Consider the following 18,155-nt stretch of genomic DNA (forward strand, 5'->3'; position numbering starts at 1 on the left):
TTATATTGAGCTAGTATCTTACTCTTCTGTTTGACTTTTGGTTGTTACTAGTTCTGCCCCCCCTGAGCCAAGCAGTCTGATCTTTTTATCTCCAGCCTCTTAATGAATCCCCATATGGCAGGTTCTTCAGCTCCTGCACCATTCTGGTATCCTTCTGCACCCTTGTCAGCTTGTCATTGACCTTCCTAAAATGTGGCTCCTCAAACTGAATCCATAACCTCCATGGCAGAGCACAACAGGACTAGCACTTCTCTCATCCGGGATGATACCTTCCTTTAATGGTCAGCGTGATTCAGTCTGGTGCGCTAAAGTGTATCTAGATCCCTGAGAGGTCCACTAGAGAGCTGACCCAGTCACAAATCTATCTGGTGGAGGGATGGGGCAGTATAGAAGAAGAAGCTGGACTGTCTCTCTTGGGTTCCTTGAAGAACCATCACTGAGATGCAAACCAGAGAGCTGAAGAGCCATGTAGCAGAGCCAAAGGAACCCTTACCCCAGGGCCATGCTGCTGAATGATGGGCTATGTCCTTCAGCTTGACTGTGTAATGCTCAGAGCTCCCTTTAAAGCATGCCTCGTGGAAGTCTGGCCCTGGGCCCCAGGTACAGCAAGCCATGCAGCTCCCAAAGACCTTTGTTCTTCCCTCCTTCCACATGGTCCAGAGTGAAAACCTAAAGCAGTTCTGGCTGCTCTCAGATTAAATGCCAGCCTGCAAGACCCAAGAGTGCTATAGGGTTACTCCCTGAAAGTGTCATCTCATGTGAAGACCAAGATAGAAACAAGAATTTTGTTTCTCCTTTAATTTATGAGAAATGACAAAATGACACTCAGCCTGAACAAATTAGGCCTTTTCAATGAAGAGGTAATCAGATCCGTATGATTTTAATCCCTGGAGCAATCCTTGGAGAAGCTGAAGTGCATCCGAGCCCCCAAGAGGATCCTCTCCATGCTGGGTAATGTACTCAGTAATGGAAGAGTGCTGATGGCTTTCATTACCGCTCTTCCGTTAAGTAGAATTTCTCTGTTGCCTTTTAGAGACTGAACAGTTTCACTTAATTGCTTTAATGTTTCTTATTTTGTACTTCAAGAATCTGGACCATGGGACAGTGTGAATTGCATCTGTATCATATAGTATGCCCTGCCCATGGATAGTTATCAGCCCAAACCAGGCTCTATCAGTGAAGAGAGCCAAGTACCTCACTACCTTAAAATTGTGAGGTGCACAATCCAAGCAGAGGGAAACAGGCCTGCTTTCCCACTAAGACTTGGGCAGTTGCCACTGAGGCAGCTTCACAAAAGACTCATCTATAGCTATGTAAAGGAATAAGGAGAGGTCCTGACTAGGGCCTAAATCTATGAGGATTAAGGTGGGACATTAACATAGGAGGTACATGTAAAGTGATGAGCTTCTTTTTCCTATCTGGCATGGCCTCCCATCTGATTCATATTTTAGGAGCTGTATACTTTGAGAGTTTTTCTGTAGTGACTCAGTGTTTGGGCAGTGAAGGAAGGCAAGGGATGGGGGAAGAGCTACTGGCACATGGCCTCAGGGGTCCTCAGTGTCACCCTCCACCTTCACAAATGCTTCAGTTGGAGGTTTTTAGGTAACTAGCCTGAGTTTCAGGAACAGTAACTTTCTCTTCCCACCCACCTCCCCAAAATGGGGGCAGAATGGTCTCAAGATCAAAGTTAAAATAAATGCTCATTGACAGTTGGCCCTGGGGAAATTTGATTGTTCAGTTCCAGGTAACCAGTTGTGTCCGTGGGCATGCTGTCCAAGGGCAGACCATCCACCCTGACTAGCCCCTGAGAAGCAGACCTTGCCTACCTGACAGCAGGCAGGCACTCTCAAGCTATGATGCCCTCCCTTGCAGGCTCCTCACTATGCTGCCTTTCTACCAGGCATTACACCACTCTTGGTGTTCCAGTATATGACCCTGTTGAGGTAGCGAGAGTGCTTTAAATATTCTTATAAGGGTGACCACGTGGTACTGTCTGCCTCCTGTCTGGATGCCACAGAGGCTTCAGAATAAGGCTCTTTCAGCACCATTCTCTTTTCTTTTTTTTTCTTTTTGGAGGGGGGAAGGTAGGGCAGTTGGGGTTAAGTAACTTGCCCAAGGTCACACAGCTAGTTTTTGTGGTAAGTGTCTGAGACCAGATTTGAACTCGGGTCCTCCTGACTCCAGGGCCGGTGCTCTATTCACTGCACCACCTGGTCACCCCCAACCATTCTCTTTTCTAAGCATCCTGTTGACTACTCTTGGGGGTGGGCATCAAAAAACAAGGTTTTCAAAGGAGATAGTTTTTTCCATAGTTTTTCCCTCCATGAATCTATATTCTTAATGATTCCCACTTAAATTTCATTGCCTAAATCACCATTGGGAGCCTCCTAAACTACTTGCTTTAAACTTGCTCTCTAAGAAGCATTATAAAAACATTGCAGGAACCCTTGATGACTCCGTGTCTTGTGTTGTCTTCAGTGGTGCATTAGGGCTCCATCTTTGTTATTTCCTCATCTTTGGCTTTCTTGCTTTTAAAGACTATTTTTAAACGTCTCTTTATTCTTCACATCTTCAGGTTCTCAAAAGTCTCAGGCAGCTTCCCAGCTTTAACCTCTTCTTTATAGATGGCTCCCAAACCTCCCTTTCAAGATATAACTTCTCTCCCCATTATCTTCCTAGTAGCCCCTCAGACTCACTTTGCATAGAACCTGGATGATTCTGTTTCTCCTAATACTTCTCAGCTGACTTTAACTCTTTCTGTCTATTCATTCTCTTCTCCACATCATCAAGTCAGCCCAAACTGGACCACCTTTTGCCTCTTGACCTTGCCCTGTACCTTCCTCTCTTTAGGCCTTTCTCTAATCTTGCCTTTCTTAGTGACTATAATGTTCTCCCTTACTCTCCTCCCACCCTGATAAATTCATGATCCCTGCATCTTCAGTGGTCTTCCCTCACTAACTTCCCTTTTGTGAGGAACCTCTCTAATGTCCACAATCATGAAATATCTTAAATTATAGCTATCTCTATTGGTGTTTTAATTCCCCTACTGGATTTCAAGCTCCTTGAGAATATGGATGATGTGTCTTCTTCTGTCTCTATCCTCATGAGCACAGTGCCCTGCATACAGTAAGCCCATAAGGAATTGAATTAAATAAAATTAAAATGTATGTATTTGTTTCAGGGAGGTTGGAAAGAAAGCTGAAAGTGCCCAAAGTTGGGGGGGAATGTTTTGAGGGGATTGCATCCTTCGAAGTCAGTGGTTCTCTGCAAAGTACCATGGTTTATAGCATGATAGGCAGATCTTAATGTGCCTATCTGCTTTGTAGAACTTGAGTAGACACTCATTGAGAGGATGTTTTTATACAACCGTCAAAAGCAACTGAAAAATCATGTTTAAATTTCCTTTCTCTATCCCTTCTCAATATCACCTCTTTCAGAACTACTTCATTATGATGTTACAGAGCAAAAAGCTTATTAGAAAGGCTTCTAAATTCTCACCTCTTTCCTTTATTAGGGAAATACGTATTCGGATTTGTCTTAAGGCTTATTATTTTATGGTTGAACACCTGAGAGGATTGAATATTTAAACTATCCAGTAAGTCCAATCCAGGTTTAAAAAAAAAAATCTTAATACCCTTCTGTTGTTGAAATCAAAATTTGTTAGACTCACTTTCCTCTTGGTGTGTCCCCAAGGCCTCCGCTCTCCAGATGATCCCTTTTCCTGCCCTGGTTTCTTTAGGGAAGAGGTTGTATACCCAGAAGCGTTTTGTTGGCACACCTTTTTGTTTTGCTTATCTGTTGCTAAGAATTAACTGAATTTCATTCTTTCTTCATCTCTGATCCACAGAAGGAAGTAGATGTGAAAGAAAGGTCTGTCTTTGACATACCTATATTCACAGAAGAATTCCTCAACCACAGTAAAGGTAATTGCTTCAGCTTCCCAGTCTGTGACTGGACAACAGTCTTGAGTAAAGCAAAGGACTTCCTTTGCCTCATAGGGCCTAGAAAACAGGGCCAGTAAGTTCTCACTCCTCACCCTAGAACACCACACAGCTTCTTCTCTGTCCCCCAACTTTTTCCATTCAAGGCAGCACAAGAAAGTAGGGTTTGAGTCTGAGTCAAAAGGAATAACAAAGCAAGTGCCATAAGTTTTTGAAGGGAAGTGTAGCAGTAATTTTGTTCTGTGCACTGATTCCCATTTCAAGGAATTCAGATAACTATGGCATGGCCCAGACTTCTATTTTGTGACCAGAATCATCATCTAGACTTGAGCTTGAAAACAGTCAGGATACTGTTTATTCCAGCCCTGTGCCTTGGGAGCTCTGAGCAGCGGAGCAGTGGGGGAGGAAACTTTGTGTGATAGAATGTTGGGGGTGAGGAGTGGGGTCACATCACAATAAGAAGCCACCCTAGTTCCTGAAATGAAAGACTGTAGTCATTCCCTCCTGCTCAGACACTTGCTTTGTTATGTTCGATGGTCTTGTTAAGTAGCAGAGGGTAGAGGAGCATTAAACCCTAATGGTCACCATATTGAGAATACCACATGTCTAAGTTAAATTTTATTTTTATGTATTCATTTCTTTTTTTTTTGTATTCATTTCTTTAGTTGGAACCAAGTTATTTCTTCCAATTTTGTTTTATTGTTGTACAGTTTCTTTACCTTTCAAATATAAGCTTGTATATAAAAATGTAAATATAAGGGAGACATTAAAGACCACTAATAACAATTCCTATGTGAATAAAATTATAAGCAGAGTAAAAAAATGTGATGAGGATAACAAAATAAAGTCAAGTTAAACACACCTTAATTCAGATCAGTTTTGCAGAAGCCTGTGGAAGTCATACCTGATTGCTCAAAGATAGCACATCCTGTCCTTCTCTTTTTTTCCTGGATTGTGCCCTGGGTACCTTCAGCCCGAGAGGCAGAGCTGCGACAGCTGCGTAAATCCAACATGGAGTTTGAAGAGAGGAATGCAGCCCTCCAGAAGCATGTGGAGAGCATGCGCACGGCTGTGGAGAAGCTGGAGGTGGACGTGCTTCAGGAGAGGAGCCGCAACACTGTCCTGCAGCAGCACCTGGAGACCTTGCGGCAGGCCCTGACCAGCAGCTTCGCGGGGGTGCCGCTGCCTGGTGAGAACTGCTTGTCTGCTTGGCCACTGCTAGGACTCACTGGGAATCCTGGTGCTGGTCATCTGCTGAGAAGAAAGGGAGCAAGTGAAGGGAAGGAGGATTGAGAAAATGATCTAAACAGAAACTCAGGCATTTTTGTCGTTTTGGCTGTTGTATATCCATTATGACTTCAGCAATTCTGTGCCCATGTCTGAACTTTGGGATCTGCAAAATATTTTAGATTGGAGCATATAAATCCCAAATGGGTCATTTCTCTGTATTATTTTGGTTCAGGGATGATTATTTATTCCTCAAACACTTTCCCGTTTTTCCCCCTGTGAAAGTGATCCCAGTGAAAGGCTGGTGGTGCTGCTGACCGGTGTGCTGCCCTTCAGCTGCCCATCTCTGACTTGGCCTTGGGGCTAGTCATCTTCTTTGTGACTCAGGCCACATCAGGGATCCTTACTGTTGTTGCCTTTACCTGAAACCTAGGCTTAATTAGTGAGCCACATTTTTTGCCATCTTTTTCTTGTCTTCTCCCCACTTCAGGAAGTGGAGAGACCCCCACGGTGGAGACCATTGACTCGTACATGAACAGGCTACACAGCATTATCCTCGCTAATCCCCAGGACAATGAAAACTTCATAGCCACAGTTCGAGAGGTTGTGAACAGGCTTGATCGTTAGTGACCGGTAAGTGTTCTTTTGCGGTGTCAGCCTCGCATTCCCAAATGGAAATATATTTATAAGAGAAATTGAAGCCCCCTAAGCAAATCAGTTCCAAATAGAGTAAGCCACTGATTGGAAGAAGGGAAGAAAAGCTACTTCTTTGCCTTTTTTGATCAATGCGTAGTGACTAGTGATGGGGGAAAAGTTTATTACTGGATGGAATACAGCCCATCCTAATGAGCCTTTTTTGTGTTTTTGGTATGTGAGCCTTGTTCTAAAAATGGGACCTGAGCCCAGCTTAGGGAGTAGAGCTCTGGATTGGGGCCAGGAAGAACTGAGTCTGAGACCTGCTGCAGACATTTGCTAGCTCTGTGACCCTAGGCAAGTCACTGAACCTTCTCTGTAAAATGGGGGTTGTTCTTGAAGGATTTTATGATTCTTTGAATTCCCACATTTCACAAACAATCTCAGAAGGGGGAAGTACTTTGCCCATGGTCAGACAGATTTGGATCCATGGCTTCTGATGCCCCACATGTCTGCCACTATACTGCTGTACCACCCTTTCACCCGCCTCCCAACGACTCGGCCAGACTTTTGGTTTACTCCCCTAGTAATACGTTCCAGATCCCCCCACATACTAATATTGGGAGAGCCTTCAGGTCCAGCCACACGCTAAGTGGGCTGGAATTAATGGCCACACAGTCTCCATGTGCTTTGTAGACCAGATCAGGAGCTAAGCTGAGGTTTACATTTATCACTTAGAAACAGAGATTTGAGTCTTGATGACCATATTGCCAGACATGTGAGTGTGTCCCTTTTGCAGGACTGGCCCTTGAGCAGCATATACTCAGAAAATAAGAATCCCTGGTTGTGTGTTTGACAGGGCAGTGACTGTGGCAAAGACAAAGGCAGGCATATCCAGCCTCTCTGGCCATGCCCCATATTGGTGACCACACAGAGCAACTCATGACACTTCATCCTCAGCTGGGCTTTGATGGGGAAAAGGGTTATTGGCCTTCCAATGAGTAGCCAGATGGAACTGACTGTACTTCGAAGAGATGGCCTAGGTTCCCTGTAGAATCAAGAAGTGGCATTATCACCACTGCTGATGAAGGGAACAGCTTGTAAATCCAACCCTGGGATTTTTAGGAGCTCATCATCCTTCTCATTTTCACACAGTGTTTTCAATTAGCATACTTGTAAGCTTAAAAAGAGAGAGCTGAGAGAGGTGGGAGATTCTGAAAAAAAGACAATAATTGATAATGCCATCTCTCCTCAAGTCCTTGTAGGGCAATTACTGTGGGCCAGAGACAGGGGGACAGGGACTAACGATGTTTTTGTTTAGATGGTGTTGCCAGCATGGCAACTACCCTAGAGAATGCCATGGAAAACCCAGAGAAGCTTAATTTTGCAAGATACTACCCACACCTCTAGCCTACAAATATTTTGCGATGGAAAATGAGATGAAAATATGAACTGTTAGGCCACTACGGATCCTTAGCCTCTGGCCATTCAAATATGACTAAGAATAGCTATCTCTACTCCCACCCCTATGCCCCACCTCCAAATCTGTCAGATGAGACAATTACAAAGACTGTGATTAATTCTAGCTTGGCCTCATTATACAAATATGTACAGACAGCTAGGCCTGATGTCCCCAGCATTCATGGTGCAATTAATTACTCTGACACTAGTTTGGCAGAGGCTTCATCCACTGTTAGGAGCTTGTGAGTGAAGGGAAGTTAATGGTGTGTAAGACCAGGCAGATCCTGGAATCAGAACACCACGGTTACAAAGATGCCTTTAGACTCTGCGTAGTCCCACCCCCTTGTTTGGCAGAGGTGGAAACTGAGGCCCAGAGAAGAAAAATAGCATGCCTACAATGTCACAGTCTTGGCAGAGGCAGGACATGAACACCAATCTTCCGACACTCAAGCCTCTGCCTTTTCACCACATAAAATGGGAGAAAAGCTATAGATGACACAAAGTCCAGATCCTTAGCAGAGTAGGAGATCAGGAGAGCAGTCATGGGGGTCTGCATGGACAGTTGTGAGGGGGAGGGGACGTTCTTTACATTTGTACATAGTATTGAGACAGTGCTAAAGACATTGGGCCCCAGGAGACTCGAAAGAGGACACAGATGCCTGCATTGGACAGTCTTCATGGTCAAGCGTGTTGGAGACACTGAGCCACAAAGTGGCATCGAAGGCCTTCGGGAGAAGGGCATTAGCATCAGGGCCTTCTGGGAGAGCCCAGCATTCTGGATGGTTGGTGTGTTTTCATAAATGCACAGTGCAGACCTTACCCAGCTATCAGCAGAGCAGCCCACATTTCTATAGCGCTTGGAGGTGATAGGACAGCATGGGAGAAAGAGCACAGATCTGGGAGTCAGGAAGACCCTAGGCGGAGTCCTCCTTCAGACAGTGGGTGATGAGCAAGGCCCTTCCCCTCCCTGTACGTCAGTTTTCTCATCTGTAAAACAGAGATGATGATAATAGTGCCTGCCTCTCTTGTGGTTCAGACTCAAAATGAGATGTGAAGCACTTTGAGAACTTTACCGTGCTGTAAAGATGTCAGCTGTAGCTACAAGCCGTTTCACTTGTTAGCCTTGTGAGGTTAGCAGGACCCAGGTAGTGCTCAGGTAGTGGCTAAAGTGCTCTGCCCCCGAGCACAGATTAGGATGTAGGGGGCCAGGCCTCCGCTCTTCCTCCTCTCCAGGACCCAGAGGGCAGTGGACTTGGAATGGGAGTGTGCGGAAGCCGATCCTGGCCGCAACTGAGTTTTAGGAACTTGGCCACAGTGGATCAATGGCCTGGTTTCAGATGATTGGAATGGTTAAACATTTATTGCTCATTCGGTACAGATTGTCAGCAGTATCCATGGTTTTATTTTATTGCAGTGTATGTTCATATGAAGTGTAAATTTACACGGTGCTTACTTTAGATCACATGCACCCACGAATGTCTCTGTATTCAGACGTAAGGTACATTTATAGCTGGGGGAAACTGGAGTTGGTGTAGACCACACATTCCTTGGGCTGAGACGCCATCCTAATTTTAGATCCCTGAACTCAGTCCCTGTGGACAGCTTTTCCCCCATCGTAGTGACCTCAGACTGACCTTTTCAGTATCCCCACTGTCCTCGTGCAAAGGCAGGGTCACCCCACACATAGCAAGACTGCCGCAAGTATCTTGACATGTTACCTCTAGCTTAGCCAGCCTTGGACTCTTGTTAACCTTCCCTTTCCTATTTAGTTTCCCAGAAAAACAAGAAACCAGCATTTTAGGCACAGAACCTGCTTCCCAAGAGATGCTTACCCTTTTCCATGTTTTCCTTGGCTTTGTCCACAGGTGCTGTGGCTCCAAGATATTTTGCAAGTGATTCTGCTTGTGAGGGATGAGAAGCCATGATGGAAACAGACTGCCTGGGGGCGGAAGGGATCTGTGCATGCATTCCAGCCTCCCCCATCCCTGGAAAGCCATCGGAGCACCCCGAGGTGCGTTTGGATGCCCCTTCCGCTGCTCGTCCTTGCTGAGGCCCTAAGAGCGCTCGGGGGCTCTCAGGGCCTCAACTTCTTCTCATTTCAGTTTCTGTTGCTGAGAAAAGGCAAGATTCCTTGTGGGGCCACACAGAATGGGCTTCCCTGCCCCTGTCCCCAGGGCCATTCCAGTCACTCTCTGGTTTTAAGCTTCCAGCACCATGGCTGACACTCTCACCCTTTGCTGGTTGGCCGTGGTTGATGGAATAGCTTCTCCTCCCTGGCAGACACGATTTCCCTCATGTGTTAGCCTGCTGCAACATGGAAACCATGTGCTCTTGTCATCATTGCCCTCTCTGACTTCTGGCTGCAGTTGGCTTCCTAGCCAGGTGTCTGTGGCATTCCAAGGCCAGTCAGGCTTCTGTCACCCCTTCTTTTTTAGGGAACACTGTGACCAAGGAGAAGGCTAGTGGTGTCAGGAAAGCACTGACCTTTCTCATTTGGCATATTGAAAGTGGTTTGCATTTGATCTTGCATGGAAACTGAGGGTGTTGCTATTTCTCTCCTTTGTACTGATTCATGGATTCAGATGGGAGACTCCTCATTCAGCACAAACTCTTGTGCTGACAAATGTATGAAGGAATTTCCCTTGCCTTCACCTTCCATCTGTAGCCTTTAGAAAAACAAACTGATAAAGAAGGGGCAGCCTCCTGTTCTTCCCCCCAGTGATTTGGTTTTTAAGTGCAGGACCAGCCAGGATTAGGGTTTCCACCTGGATAAGGGGCCAGCTAGCTGATTGTGACCACTCTTCCACATGACATTCAGCCAGGGAACTTTGCAAGGGTGCCAGTGTAGGGCTCTCAGATCTTGGCATTCCACTAGCTAGTCTTTCCAGTGCGTCATTTACCTGTTGGTTTTTAATCTCCTGAAAAAAAAAAGAGATTCCCCTTGCCCCCACAAACACACACATCCTTACATTTTTTATTTGCATGGCATTAAGAACCCTATTCGTTGTGGCTTGAAAAAGACCACCACCAAGCAGCTTAGACTTTGTCTTCATGACCTGTAAAAGCCTAGACCTGTTGTCTAAGGCCCAAGCTAGATTTGTATGACGAGGCCCATAAGCCAACCACTGAGTAATGAGTACTCTGTGACCCAGTGAAGGAGTCAGGTGGGAGCACACTTAGCATCCCCCTTTCACACAGCTCAGCCATTCAGTGATAGAAAGCAGAGGTCCAGCATGGCCTCGCCTCGCCGTGTAGACATTGGCCAGCTTGGAAGTTTGTGACTCACAAGTGACTGTGCCTTCCCCACACCCTCTGGCCCTCTGTGTGTGGCCTTGGTTGCATGTAGGCCTTGTCTATTCCCGAGTATCAGTAAGTAAGAGACTCCTCCGGGGGGATGGCAATGGCTTCCCTCAAATTTTGGGCCTTCCTTCATGGACATGGGCTCTGCACCTCTGGTCTCTAGGCACTATCCCTTTCTTGTGCCCCAGCTTTGATTGTTGTGCAACCTCCCTAGCAGTGCTTTTGTGACCCAGAGCAGCTGTCACTTAGGGCAGAGTTCCTCATTGCCCCAGCTAGGGGCAGGGTGTGGGCAGGACAATAGCATGAAGCATCTACAGAATCAGTGAGATACAAAGGGAAGCTGCCACCACCCGAAACCTTACACACATGTGAACATACATGCAGTTACAAACCGCACCAGCCCAGCTCTCTCAGGTGGCCATCGGGTGCTTTGGAGCAGATCTCAACGTCCCTCCTCATCCCTCTCCTCCCCCAGCATCAAAATGCTGCAGGAGATGTCAGCAGAGCTCGAGCCGAGCACTGGCTCCTGGTGACACAGATGTGGCTGCTCTTTATTAGGAAAACTTTTATGTTTGTTTGGTCTTTTCTTGTCAAGATATAAATTGTCACCTTCTGCGTGTTACAGATTTTTCCCCATTGTTTAAAAAAAAAACTCCCACAAGAGGCAGCTTTGGGGGCAGGGAGTCAAACAAAAGGTGTTTTCCGAAGTGAAGCAGAAGATCCATGTGTTGTCCCTGTGTCTGGAGTGCTTGAAATGCCAAGTTTTCTGTACAAGTGTCTTTGTAATTATGCTTCTAGATTTTCTTTGTTTTGTTCATTAGAAGTTGATGTGCTTGCTTGACATTTGTTTCATTAAAACTTTTCAACATTGAATCCATTCTGATTCCATGTTCACTGCATTTTAATGAGTGAAATCCTGCCAGTGCTGCCTTTTATCAACTCTACATTCATCACCCAGCCCTCTTGTGCCTTCAAAAACAGTAACACATTCATTTTACCAGTTGCTTATTCAAAGTGTGTTCACCTGTTGGTGAATTCTGTTTCTTTTAATACATGATAAACCAGAATTCATCTTAATGTAGTGGTAACAATCCAGAGTTGAGGTTGAGAAAGTGAAGTCTGCTGTTTGCAAAATTGATGACTAGATTCAGTCCCCATGGTCAGAGTTCTTCTGATGGATGAAAGAGTGTTTAAGACACCTGCTTCCTGAACACCAGGCTAAATGAACTTTGTGGAGCGATTCATGAGCAGCTTTCACATGTGTATTCTTAAAAGTCCTAGAATAGAGATTCTAATCCAAGGTTCCCATGAGTTGGGGGAGAGCCCCTGTGCTCTGTGCTGCTCTCACCCTCCCTACCCTCAGCTTGTGCAGAGTATATTCAGTAAAGGTGGCATTCAGGTCTAGGGTTAGTTAGTGGTCACTTCTGTTTTTTCCAGTATTCAGTATGTGACCTCTCTCTGCCAACCCAGCCACACAATGGAGGCAGCATGGGATAGTGGGAAAAGAATGTGGTTTGGTACAGGAAAACTGGGGTTTAACTCTGAACTCTCCTAGTCATTTGGTCTTTTGGGGTCTCAGTTTTCCCCATCCGAAGCATGAGAGGAGTTCATCCTTAAGGTCTCTGCCAGATGGAAATCCTGTAGTAACAGTGGAGGCAACACTGGGTGTATCTTAAGATTGGTCACCAGCCCAGTTCCAACCCCATTTGCCTGTTGACTGCTTGCAAGCTCAGAATGCCCCCACACACCTGCACAAATAGCTAACAAATAGTCTTTGTGTGACGTTGCTCTCCAAAAACCGGGAGGAGTTCATCATTTAAGGCAGAAGGCCAGCTTCCCTCTGAGTTGGTGTTTCCAGCCACCCATCAACAGCTGGTGGCCAGTAATGTTTGGTTTAAAATCAACACAAACAAGCAGTAACATTTCCGCCAGTTGTTCCCCCTCTTTCCTTAACTGCTCTGCAGCTGTTGAATTAAGAAGGCTGTGATAATGCTTCTCCTGGGATGGGGAAGATTGGGATAGGCTTTGCTACTTCCTATTTCTGAGGCCGGATTTCCTGTCAGAAAGGGAGGGGTTTTAATCTGGGTGGTGGGTTTGTTTGGTTTTTTAATGAGTCTACCCTGATAAACCCTTCGGACTAGCCATTAAAATAAACTGTCGGCCCGGACCTTAAAGCAGGATGAGACAATTGAGAACCAGGAAAGTGAAATGACAACTCTTAGCATATTGTCCCTTTTACGTTTAGTTTATTGGGAAGTTGTGTCTGTTTTCCTTGAGTACATTTGCTGACAGTAGGCATTTTAGCTCTGCTAATGCTGCAGTTGTGTGGTGATGGAGGATTGTCAAAGATGGTGGAAGGAAAGTTGGAAGGCCCATTCAGCACTGGGCCGGTACCTCAGTGGTATACAGAACTGGCCTCTTCCCTGTGTTTGTGTAAGTGTGTGGCATTTGTCAGGTATCCACAGTGCCAGGCACTCTAAGCACTGGAGAGACAAATACACAAACAAAAACAAAGCCAGCCCCCAAAGGAAAAGAAAGCCCAATCCCTGCTGTCCGGCAGCTCACAGTGGACATGTGTTCAGTGAAAAGCAGGGCTTCTGGCTTCCTCTTCCCTTAGGGGAGCCAGACTTCTTCATGCACTTCCTGCTCTAAAGATCAAGAAAAAATTCCTTTTTTAATTTGGTACCTATTAAGTTTGGATTAATTCATGGATTCTCTCCACTATGAATAAGTGAATGGATAGGCGCTACTGAGGCTTCAAAGGCATTGCTTATGTGGTTGGAGTGGAATCGGGCTGATATCCATCTGGGGGGGTAGGACATGTTTGGAGGAATTGGTCATTTTCCTAGAAGGTGACCTAGACGTAGAGTGGCAGTGTGGGATTGTGGTCACACACCCTGACTCCTGGTCCTGGCACTTCTTCACCTGGCTTCTCATCCTTTGGATGCACTGGAAAGGCCCCTTCCATTTCTCCAGTGCTGTGAATTGTTGAGGATTAAAGACCAGCACTACTGATGGAAGTGAGCATAGAGACCATGTAGGCTCATCCAGCCTTGCTATGTCCCAGAGGCCTGCCTGGATCCCAGCCTTGCCTCAGGCACACGGTGGTCTCGTGGCTGTGGGTAAGGCACCAAACCTCTCAGTGCCCCTGGCAGATCTCTTATGCCTGCAAGCTAGGAAGGCGTTGCGAAATGGCATTGGTACAGGAAAGGGCGGCAAGAGCTCATACTCGTACCACATGGACATTTCCCAGTGACTGTCCAGTGAGGGGGCTGCATAGACTCATTGCCCAAGTCTTACGGAAGCCAAGGCTTGCCCTGTGGTTACAAAGTTAGGATCATGAGTGGCATGGGTGTTGATCTCCAAATGGAGAAGTCTGAAATCTCAGGGTTTCAGTGAACTGTCAAATCAAGTCAGACCCTGAACATTCTAGATATCTAGCCTCTTAACCATCAGCTGCCACAGGCTGCATTTGTGTGCAAGTACCCAATTTCGCCTTGTCTTTGTACTTGGAAAATGTTGGGACAACTAATAGGAAGCTGATGCTACAGAAATTTGGCTGAAAATGTGTTTGGTATCACAACATGAAAAGCAAGCCAGGAGGCCAGCCCAGCCCAAATGTGTTTGCAGAGTCAGCACATGGTTTCCTGCCAAGGGTGCCTCTTAGTGCTATCTTCAAGAAGGAAGAGAGAAGAAAGGCAGCTTGATCCCAGCAGTCAAACCCTTTACACTTCTCCTGGACTTGCTAAGATGGAAGGGGAGAGGAAGTACACACATATACACAAAATTTTTTTAATCACTTTTAAGAATATTAACATTTTTGTAAGGACCAAAGTGTTCCCTGGGTACTTAGCTTATCCCACATCTGAGGCAACTTAGCATGAGTGAAGACTGCTAACTGAATTCAGCTAGAGAAATTACTTAGTCTCTCTGGACCACAATTGCCTCAATTTCCTCATCTGGAAAATGTTCACCCAGGGAGGGTATGGGCGATTGAATGATCACTAAGGTTCCTTCCAGACCTAACTTGGCAGGTGATCATGCCTTCTTCCTGAGGTATCAGCCTTTGTAACACTACCTTTCCCCTTCCCCCATACTCCCATCCTCAGAGAAGGACACAAATAAAGAGAGAAAGAGACCCAGGGTCCATCTAATAGGGAGGAATAGGAACCTTGTCAGAGATAACAGTAATTCAATATTTTGATGTATCCATGATCTCTGGGCAGCTAGGTGTCACCACAGTGCACAGGGAGGCCTGGAGTTAAGAAGGCCTGAGTTCAAATATAGCCTCAGATACTAACTGGATGACCCTGAGTAAGTCATTTATCCCTGTTTGCCTCAGTTTCCTCATCTGTAAAGTGAGCTGGAGAGGAAATTGGAAACCACTCCAGTATCTTTGCCAAGAAAACCTAAATGGGGGCACGGAGTCAGACACGACTGAAACAAATGAAAAACAAAAATCTATGATCTCTGTGCAGGTCTTCCCTCTACAACTTACTTTGGCTGCCCAAAGAGGTGACTTACCAGGTCATACAGTTAGTAAATGGCACCACTTTCAAAGCTCATTAAACAACAAGACAAGCAAAGGACCCTTGGAAGCCAGAGAGGCAGGCCACGCTGACAAGTGCTAAGGCTTGAGCTATGTTAAAGACAGTAGAAATGATCAAATAGTCCCCTTCCTGACTACTGTTGATTGTCTCCATTCACCAGAGACCTTTGCTGTGCCTGACAGTACCTGGACCCTCAGCCTAAAGACAATAAGACAATGCCTCTTTGTGTTTGTCTTGTTGCCTGGTTTCCCAGCAACCAACCCACCTTGCTTGACCATGTTTCCTTTTTTTTTTTTTTTTTACTTATTGGAGGGCAATTGGAGTTAAGTGACTTGCCCAAGGTCACATGACTAGTGAGTGTTAGGTGTCTGAGGCTGGATTTGAACTCAGGTCCTCCCGACTCCAGAACTGGTGCTCTATTCACTGTACCACCTAGCTGCCCCTGACCATGTTTCTTAATGTTGTTAAGAAATGCCTGATGTTGTAACCTTTGACTAGTGTCTGCCGATTGGCCCAAGTGCAATTTCAGTATTGGCTCAAATCACAGGGCATCTTTATAAACCTAACAATCCAGGCTGTTGGAGTAAGAACAAATGATTTGACAAAAACTCTTGGGAAAACTGGAAAATAGTATGGCAGAAAGTAGGCATAGACCAACATCACACATCATATACCAAGATAAGATCCAAATGTCATAAAGGGTGATAACATAAAGCAAATTAGAGGAGCATGAAAGAAGTTAAGTTGCCTGTGAGATCTATGGCTGGAGAAGAGGTCATACCAAACAATAGACAGAGAGGTCCACAGGAGATAAAGTGGATAATTTTGATTATGTACGTTTTTGCATAAAGCCAATGGAGCAAAATTGGAAGAAAAGCAGGATACTGGAGGGAAAAGACTGCAGCAATTTTCTCTGATAAAGGAATAATTTCTAAAACATATAGGGAACTCAGTCAAATTTATAAGAATAAGAGCTATTTCCAATTGGTAAATGATCAAAGGATATCTTTAGGTGGTTTTAAGAGGAAGAAACCAAACTGTCAGCCATATTTTTTTTTAAATGCTCTAAATCACTGATAGAGGAATGCAAATTAAAACACCTCATACCCATCAAGATTGACTAAGATAGCAAAAAAAGAAAATGACATTCTGGAGGGGGTGTAAGAAAATAGGTACATTAATGCACTATTGCTAAAGAAGAAAATGGCAAATCACTTCAGTATCTTTTTTTTTTTTAAGCAATTGGGGTTAAGTAACTTGCCCAAGGTTACATGGCCATTTTGTGTGTGTGTGGGTGTTAAGTATCTGAGGCCAGAACTGATCCTGGGTCCTCCCGACTCCGGGGCTGGTGCTCTTACTGCGCCAACTAGCCAAGAAAACCCCAAATAGGGTCATAAATGGTCAGATACAATGGAAATGGTTGAACAACAGCAATAATGCACAGCTGTGAACCAGACCAGCCATTCTGGAAAGCAAATTATTCCCCAAACTACTAAACTGTGACCCTTTGACCCAGCAGTGCCACTACTAGGTCTGTATCCAAAAGAAAGAGGGAAAGGATCCATAAGTACAAAAATATTCATAGCACCTCTTTTTGTGGTGGCCAAGGATTGGAAGCTGAGGAGATGCCCCTCATTTGGGGAATGACTGCACGCGTTTTGGGATATGAAGATGATGGAACGCTATAATGCTATGAGAAATGATGAAAAGGCGTGGTTTCGGAAAAACCTGGAAAGACTTACATGAACTGATACAAAATGAAGTGAGCAGAACCAGGAGGACCATTTGTACAATAGCAGCAGTATTATAAAGGTAATCAACATCAAAAAACTTAGCTACTCTGATCAACACAATGACCAACCATCATTCCAAAGGACTCATGAGGAAGCATGCTGCCCACCTCTAGATAGAGAACTGATGCACTCAGAGGGCAGAGTAAATTATATTTTCTTCTGTTTTTCTTTTTCTTGGGGGAGGGGAGTGCACACTACAATGATACGGTACACATAGAAATTTTTTCATATGACTACATAATTTGTAATCAGTTTTGTTTTTCTTGCTTTCTTAATGGGTGAGTGGAGAGGGATAAAATTTGGAGCTGAAAATAAAATTGATGAAAAAAGAAACAAGCACAAGACATCTTTAAGAAGTGCTAAGGGCTCACACCACTTGATGAATAATCTATGATCCTGGTAAGAAGGCAGACCACAGGGCCAGGTTATCTTCCCTGCCACTGGACATTGCCATCTGACCTCTCACTTCACATTTAATATAATCAGGCTTTTCTATTGTTCCTGCAGCTAAACCCTCCTGTGCATGTTGACTGCCTCTGTGCTGAGAGCAAATATTAAAAATATTCTGTTTGTATCACCTCTGCTTAACATAATACTTGGCACATAGTGAATGTATACTAAGTACTTCTTCATTCATCATTCAACATACAAGGACTCTTGTCTAGAATGTTGGAGAAGGAACCATCCATTTCCAAACAGGGTGCCAAGCACTCACTACCGTGTTTCCCCGATAATAAGCCCTCCCCCGAAAATAAGCCCTATTGAGATTGCTACTGTAGTGAAGGTGATCCCCTGTGCTACACGCTACATTACGGTACCCTCTGTATGCACCGTCCCCCCCCCCCGGGGTGAAACGCACGCTGTGCTCCGAGCTGCATCCAATCAGAGCTGCAGCAGTGAGCGCGTCATCCTGTTCTTCCCCAGTGATTTGCTTGCTGGCGCCATTGAGAGCAGTGCCGTGGAGGAGAGCTGAGGCAGGACAACATAAAAACCCGGTATGTAAGCAGGAGTGAGGGGGCATGATGGAGGATAAAAAGGGCATGATGGAGGAAAAAAGAAGAACTCAGGGGGCATGATGGAGTGAAAAGAAGGACTGATGGTCATAATTTTATTATTCTGTCTGTTTTGACCCCCAGACATGAGTACAAAAAGGAAGAGCTACCGTATACTGTTGAGTATAAGAAAGCAATTGTAGAGGAGTCACATGTCATTGCTGTCAATGTTCATTAAAATAAGCCCTCCCCTGAAAA

At 45.1% G+C, this 18,155-nt stretch overlaps 1 protein-coding gene across 2 annotated transcripts in view; it reads left to right on the top strand.

Moving 5' to 3' along the window:
• HMG20A (high mobility group 20A) overlaps window positions 1-11,435 on the top strand; it is a 71,584-nt gene extending 60,149 nt beyond the window's left edge. For both annotated transcript variants that reach the window (XM_069071437.1, XM_069071438.1), the window contains exons 7-10: window positions 3,848-3,923; window positions 4,915-5,130; window positions 5,659-5,801; window positions 9,128-11,435. In XM_069071437.1, coding sequence (XP_068927538.1) covers window positions 3,848-3,923; window positions 4,915-5,130; window positions 5,659-5,795 — 429 coding nt within the window. In that variant the 3' untranslated portion in view covers window positions 5,796-5,801; window positions 9,128-11,435. The remainder of the gene's footprint in view (window positions 1-3,847; window positions 3,924-4,914; window positions 5,131-5,658; window positions 5,802-9,127) is intronic.
• The last annotated feature ends 6,720 nt before the right edge of the window (window positions 11,436-18,155 follow it).

The sequence above is a fragment of the Petaurus breviceps genome, unplaced genomic scaffold, assembly GCF_028583685.1.
Source record: "Petaurus breviceps papuanus isolate PSGF00001 unplaced genomic scaffold, PetGlider_PUasm1.0 90825, whole genome shotgun sequence".
NCBI classification, from domain to species: Eukaryota; Metazoa; Chordata; class Mammalia; order Diprotodontia; family Petauridae; genus Petaurus; species Petaurus breviceps.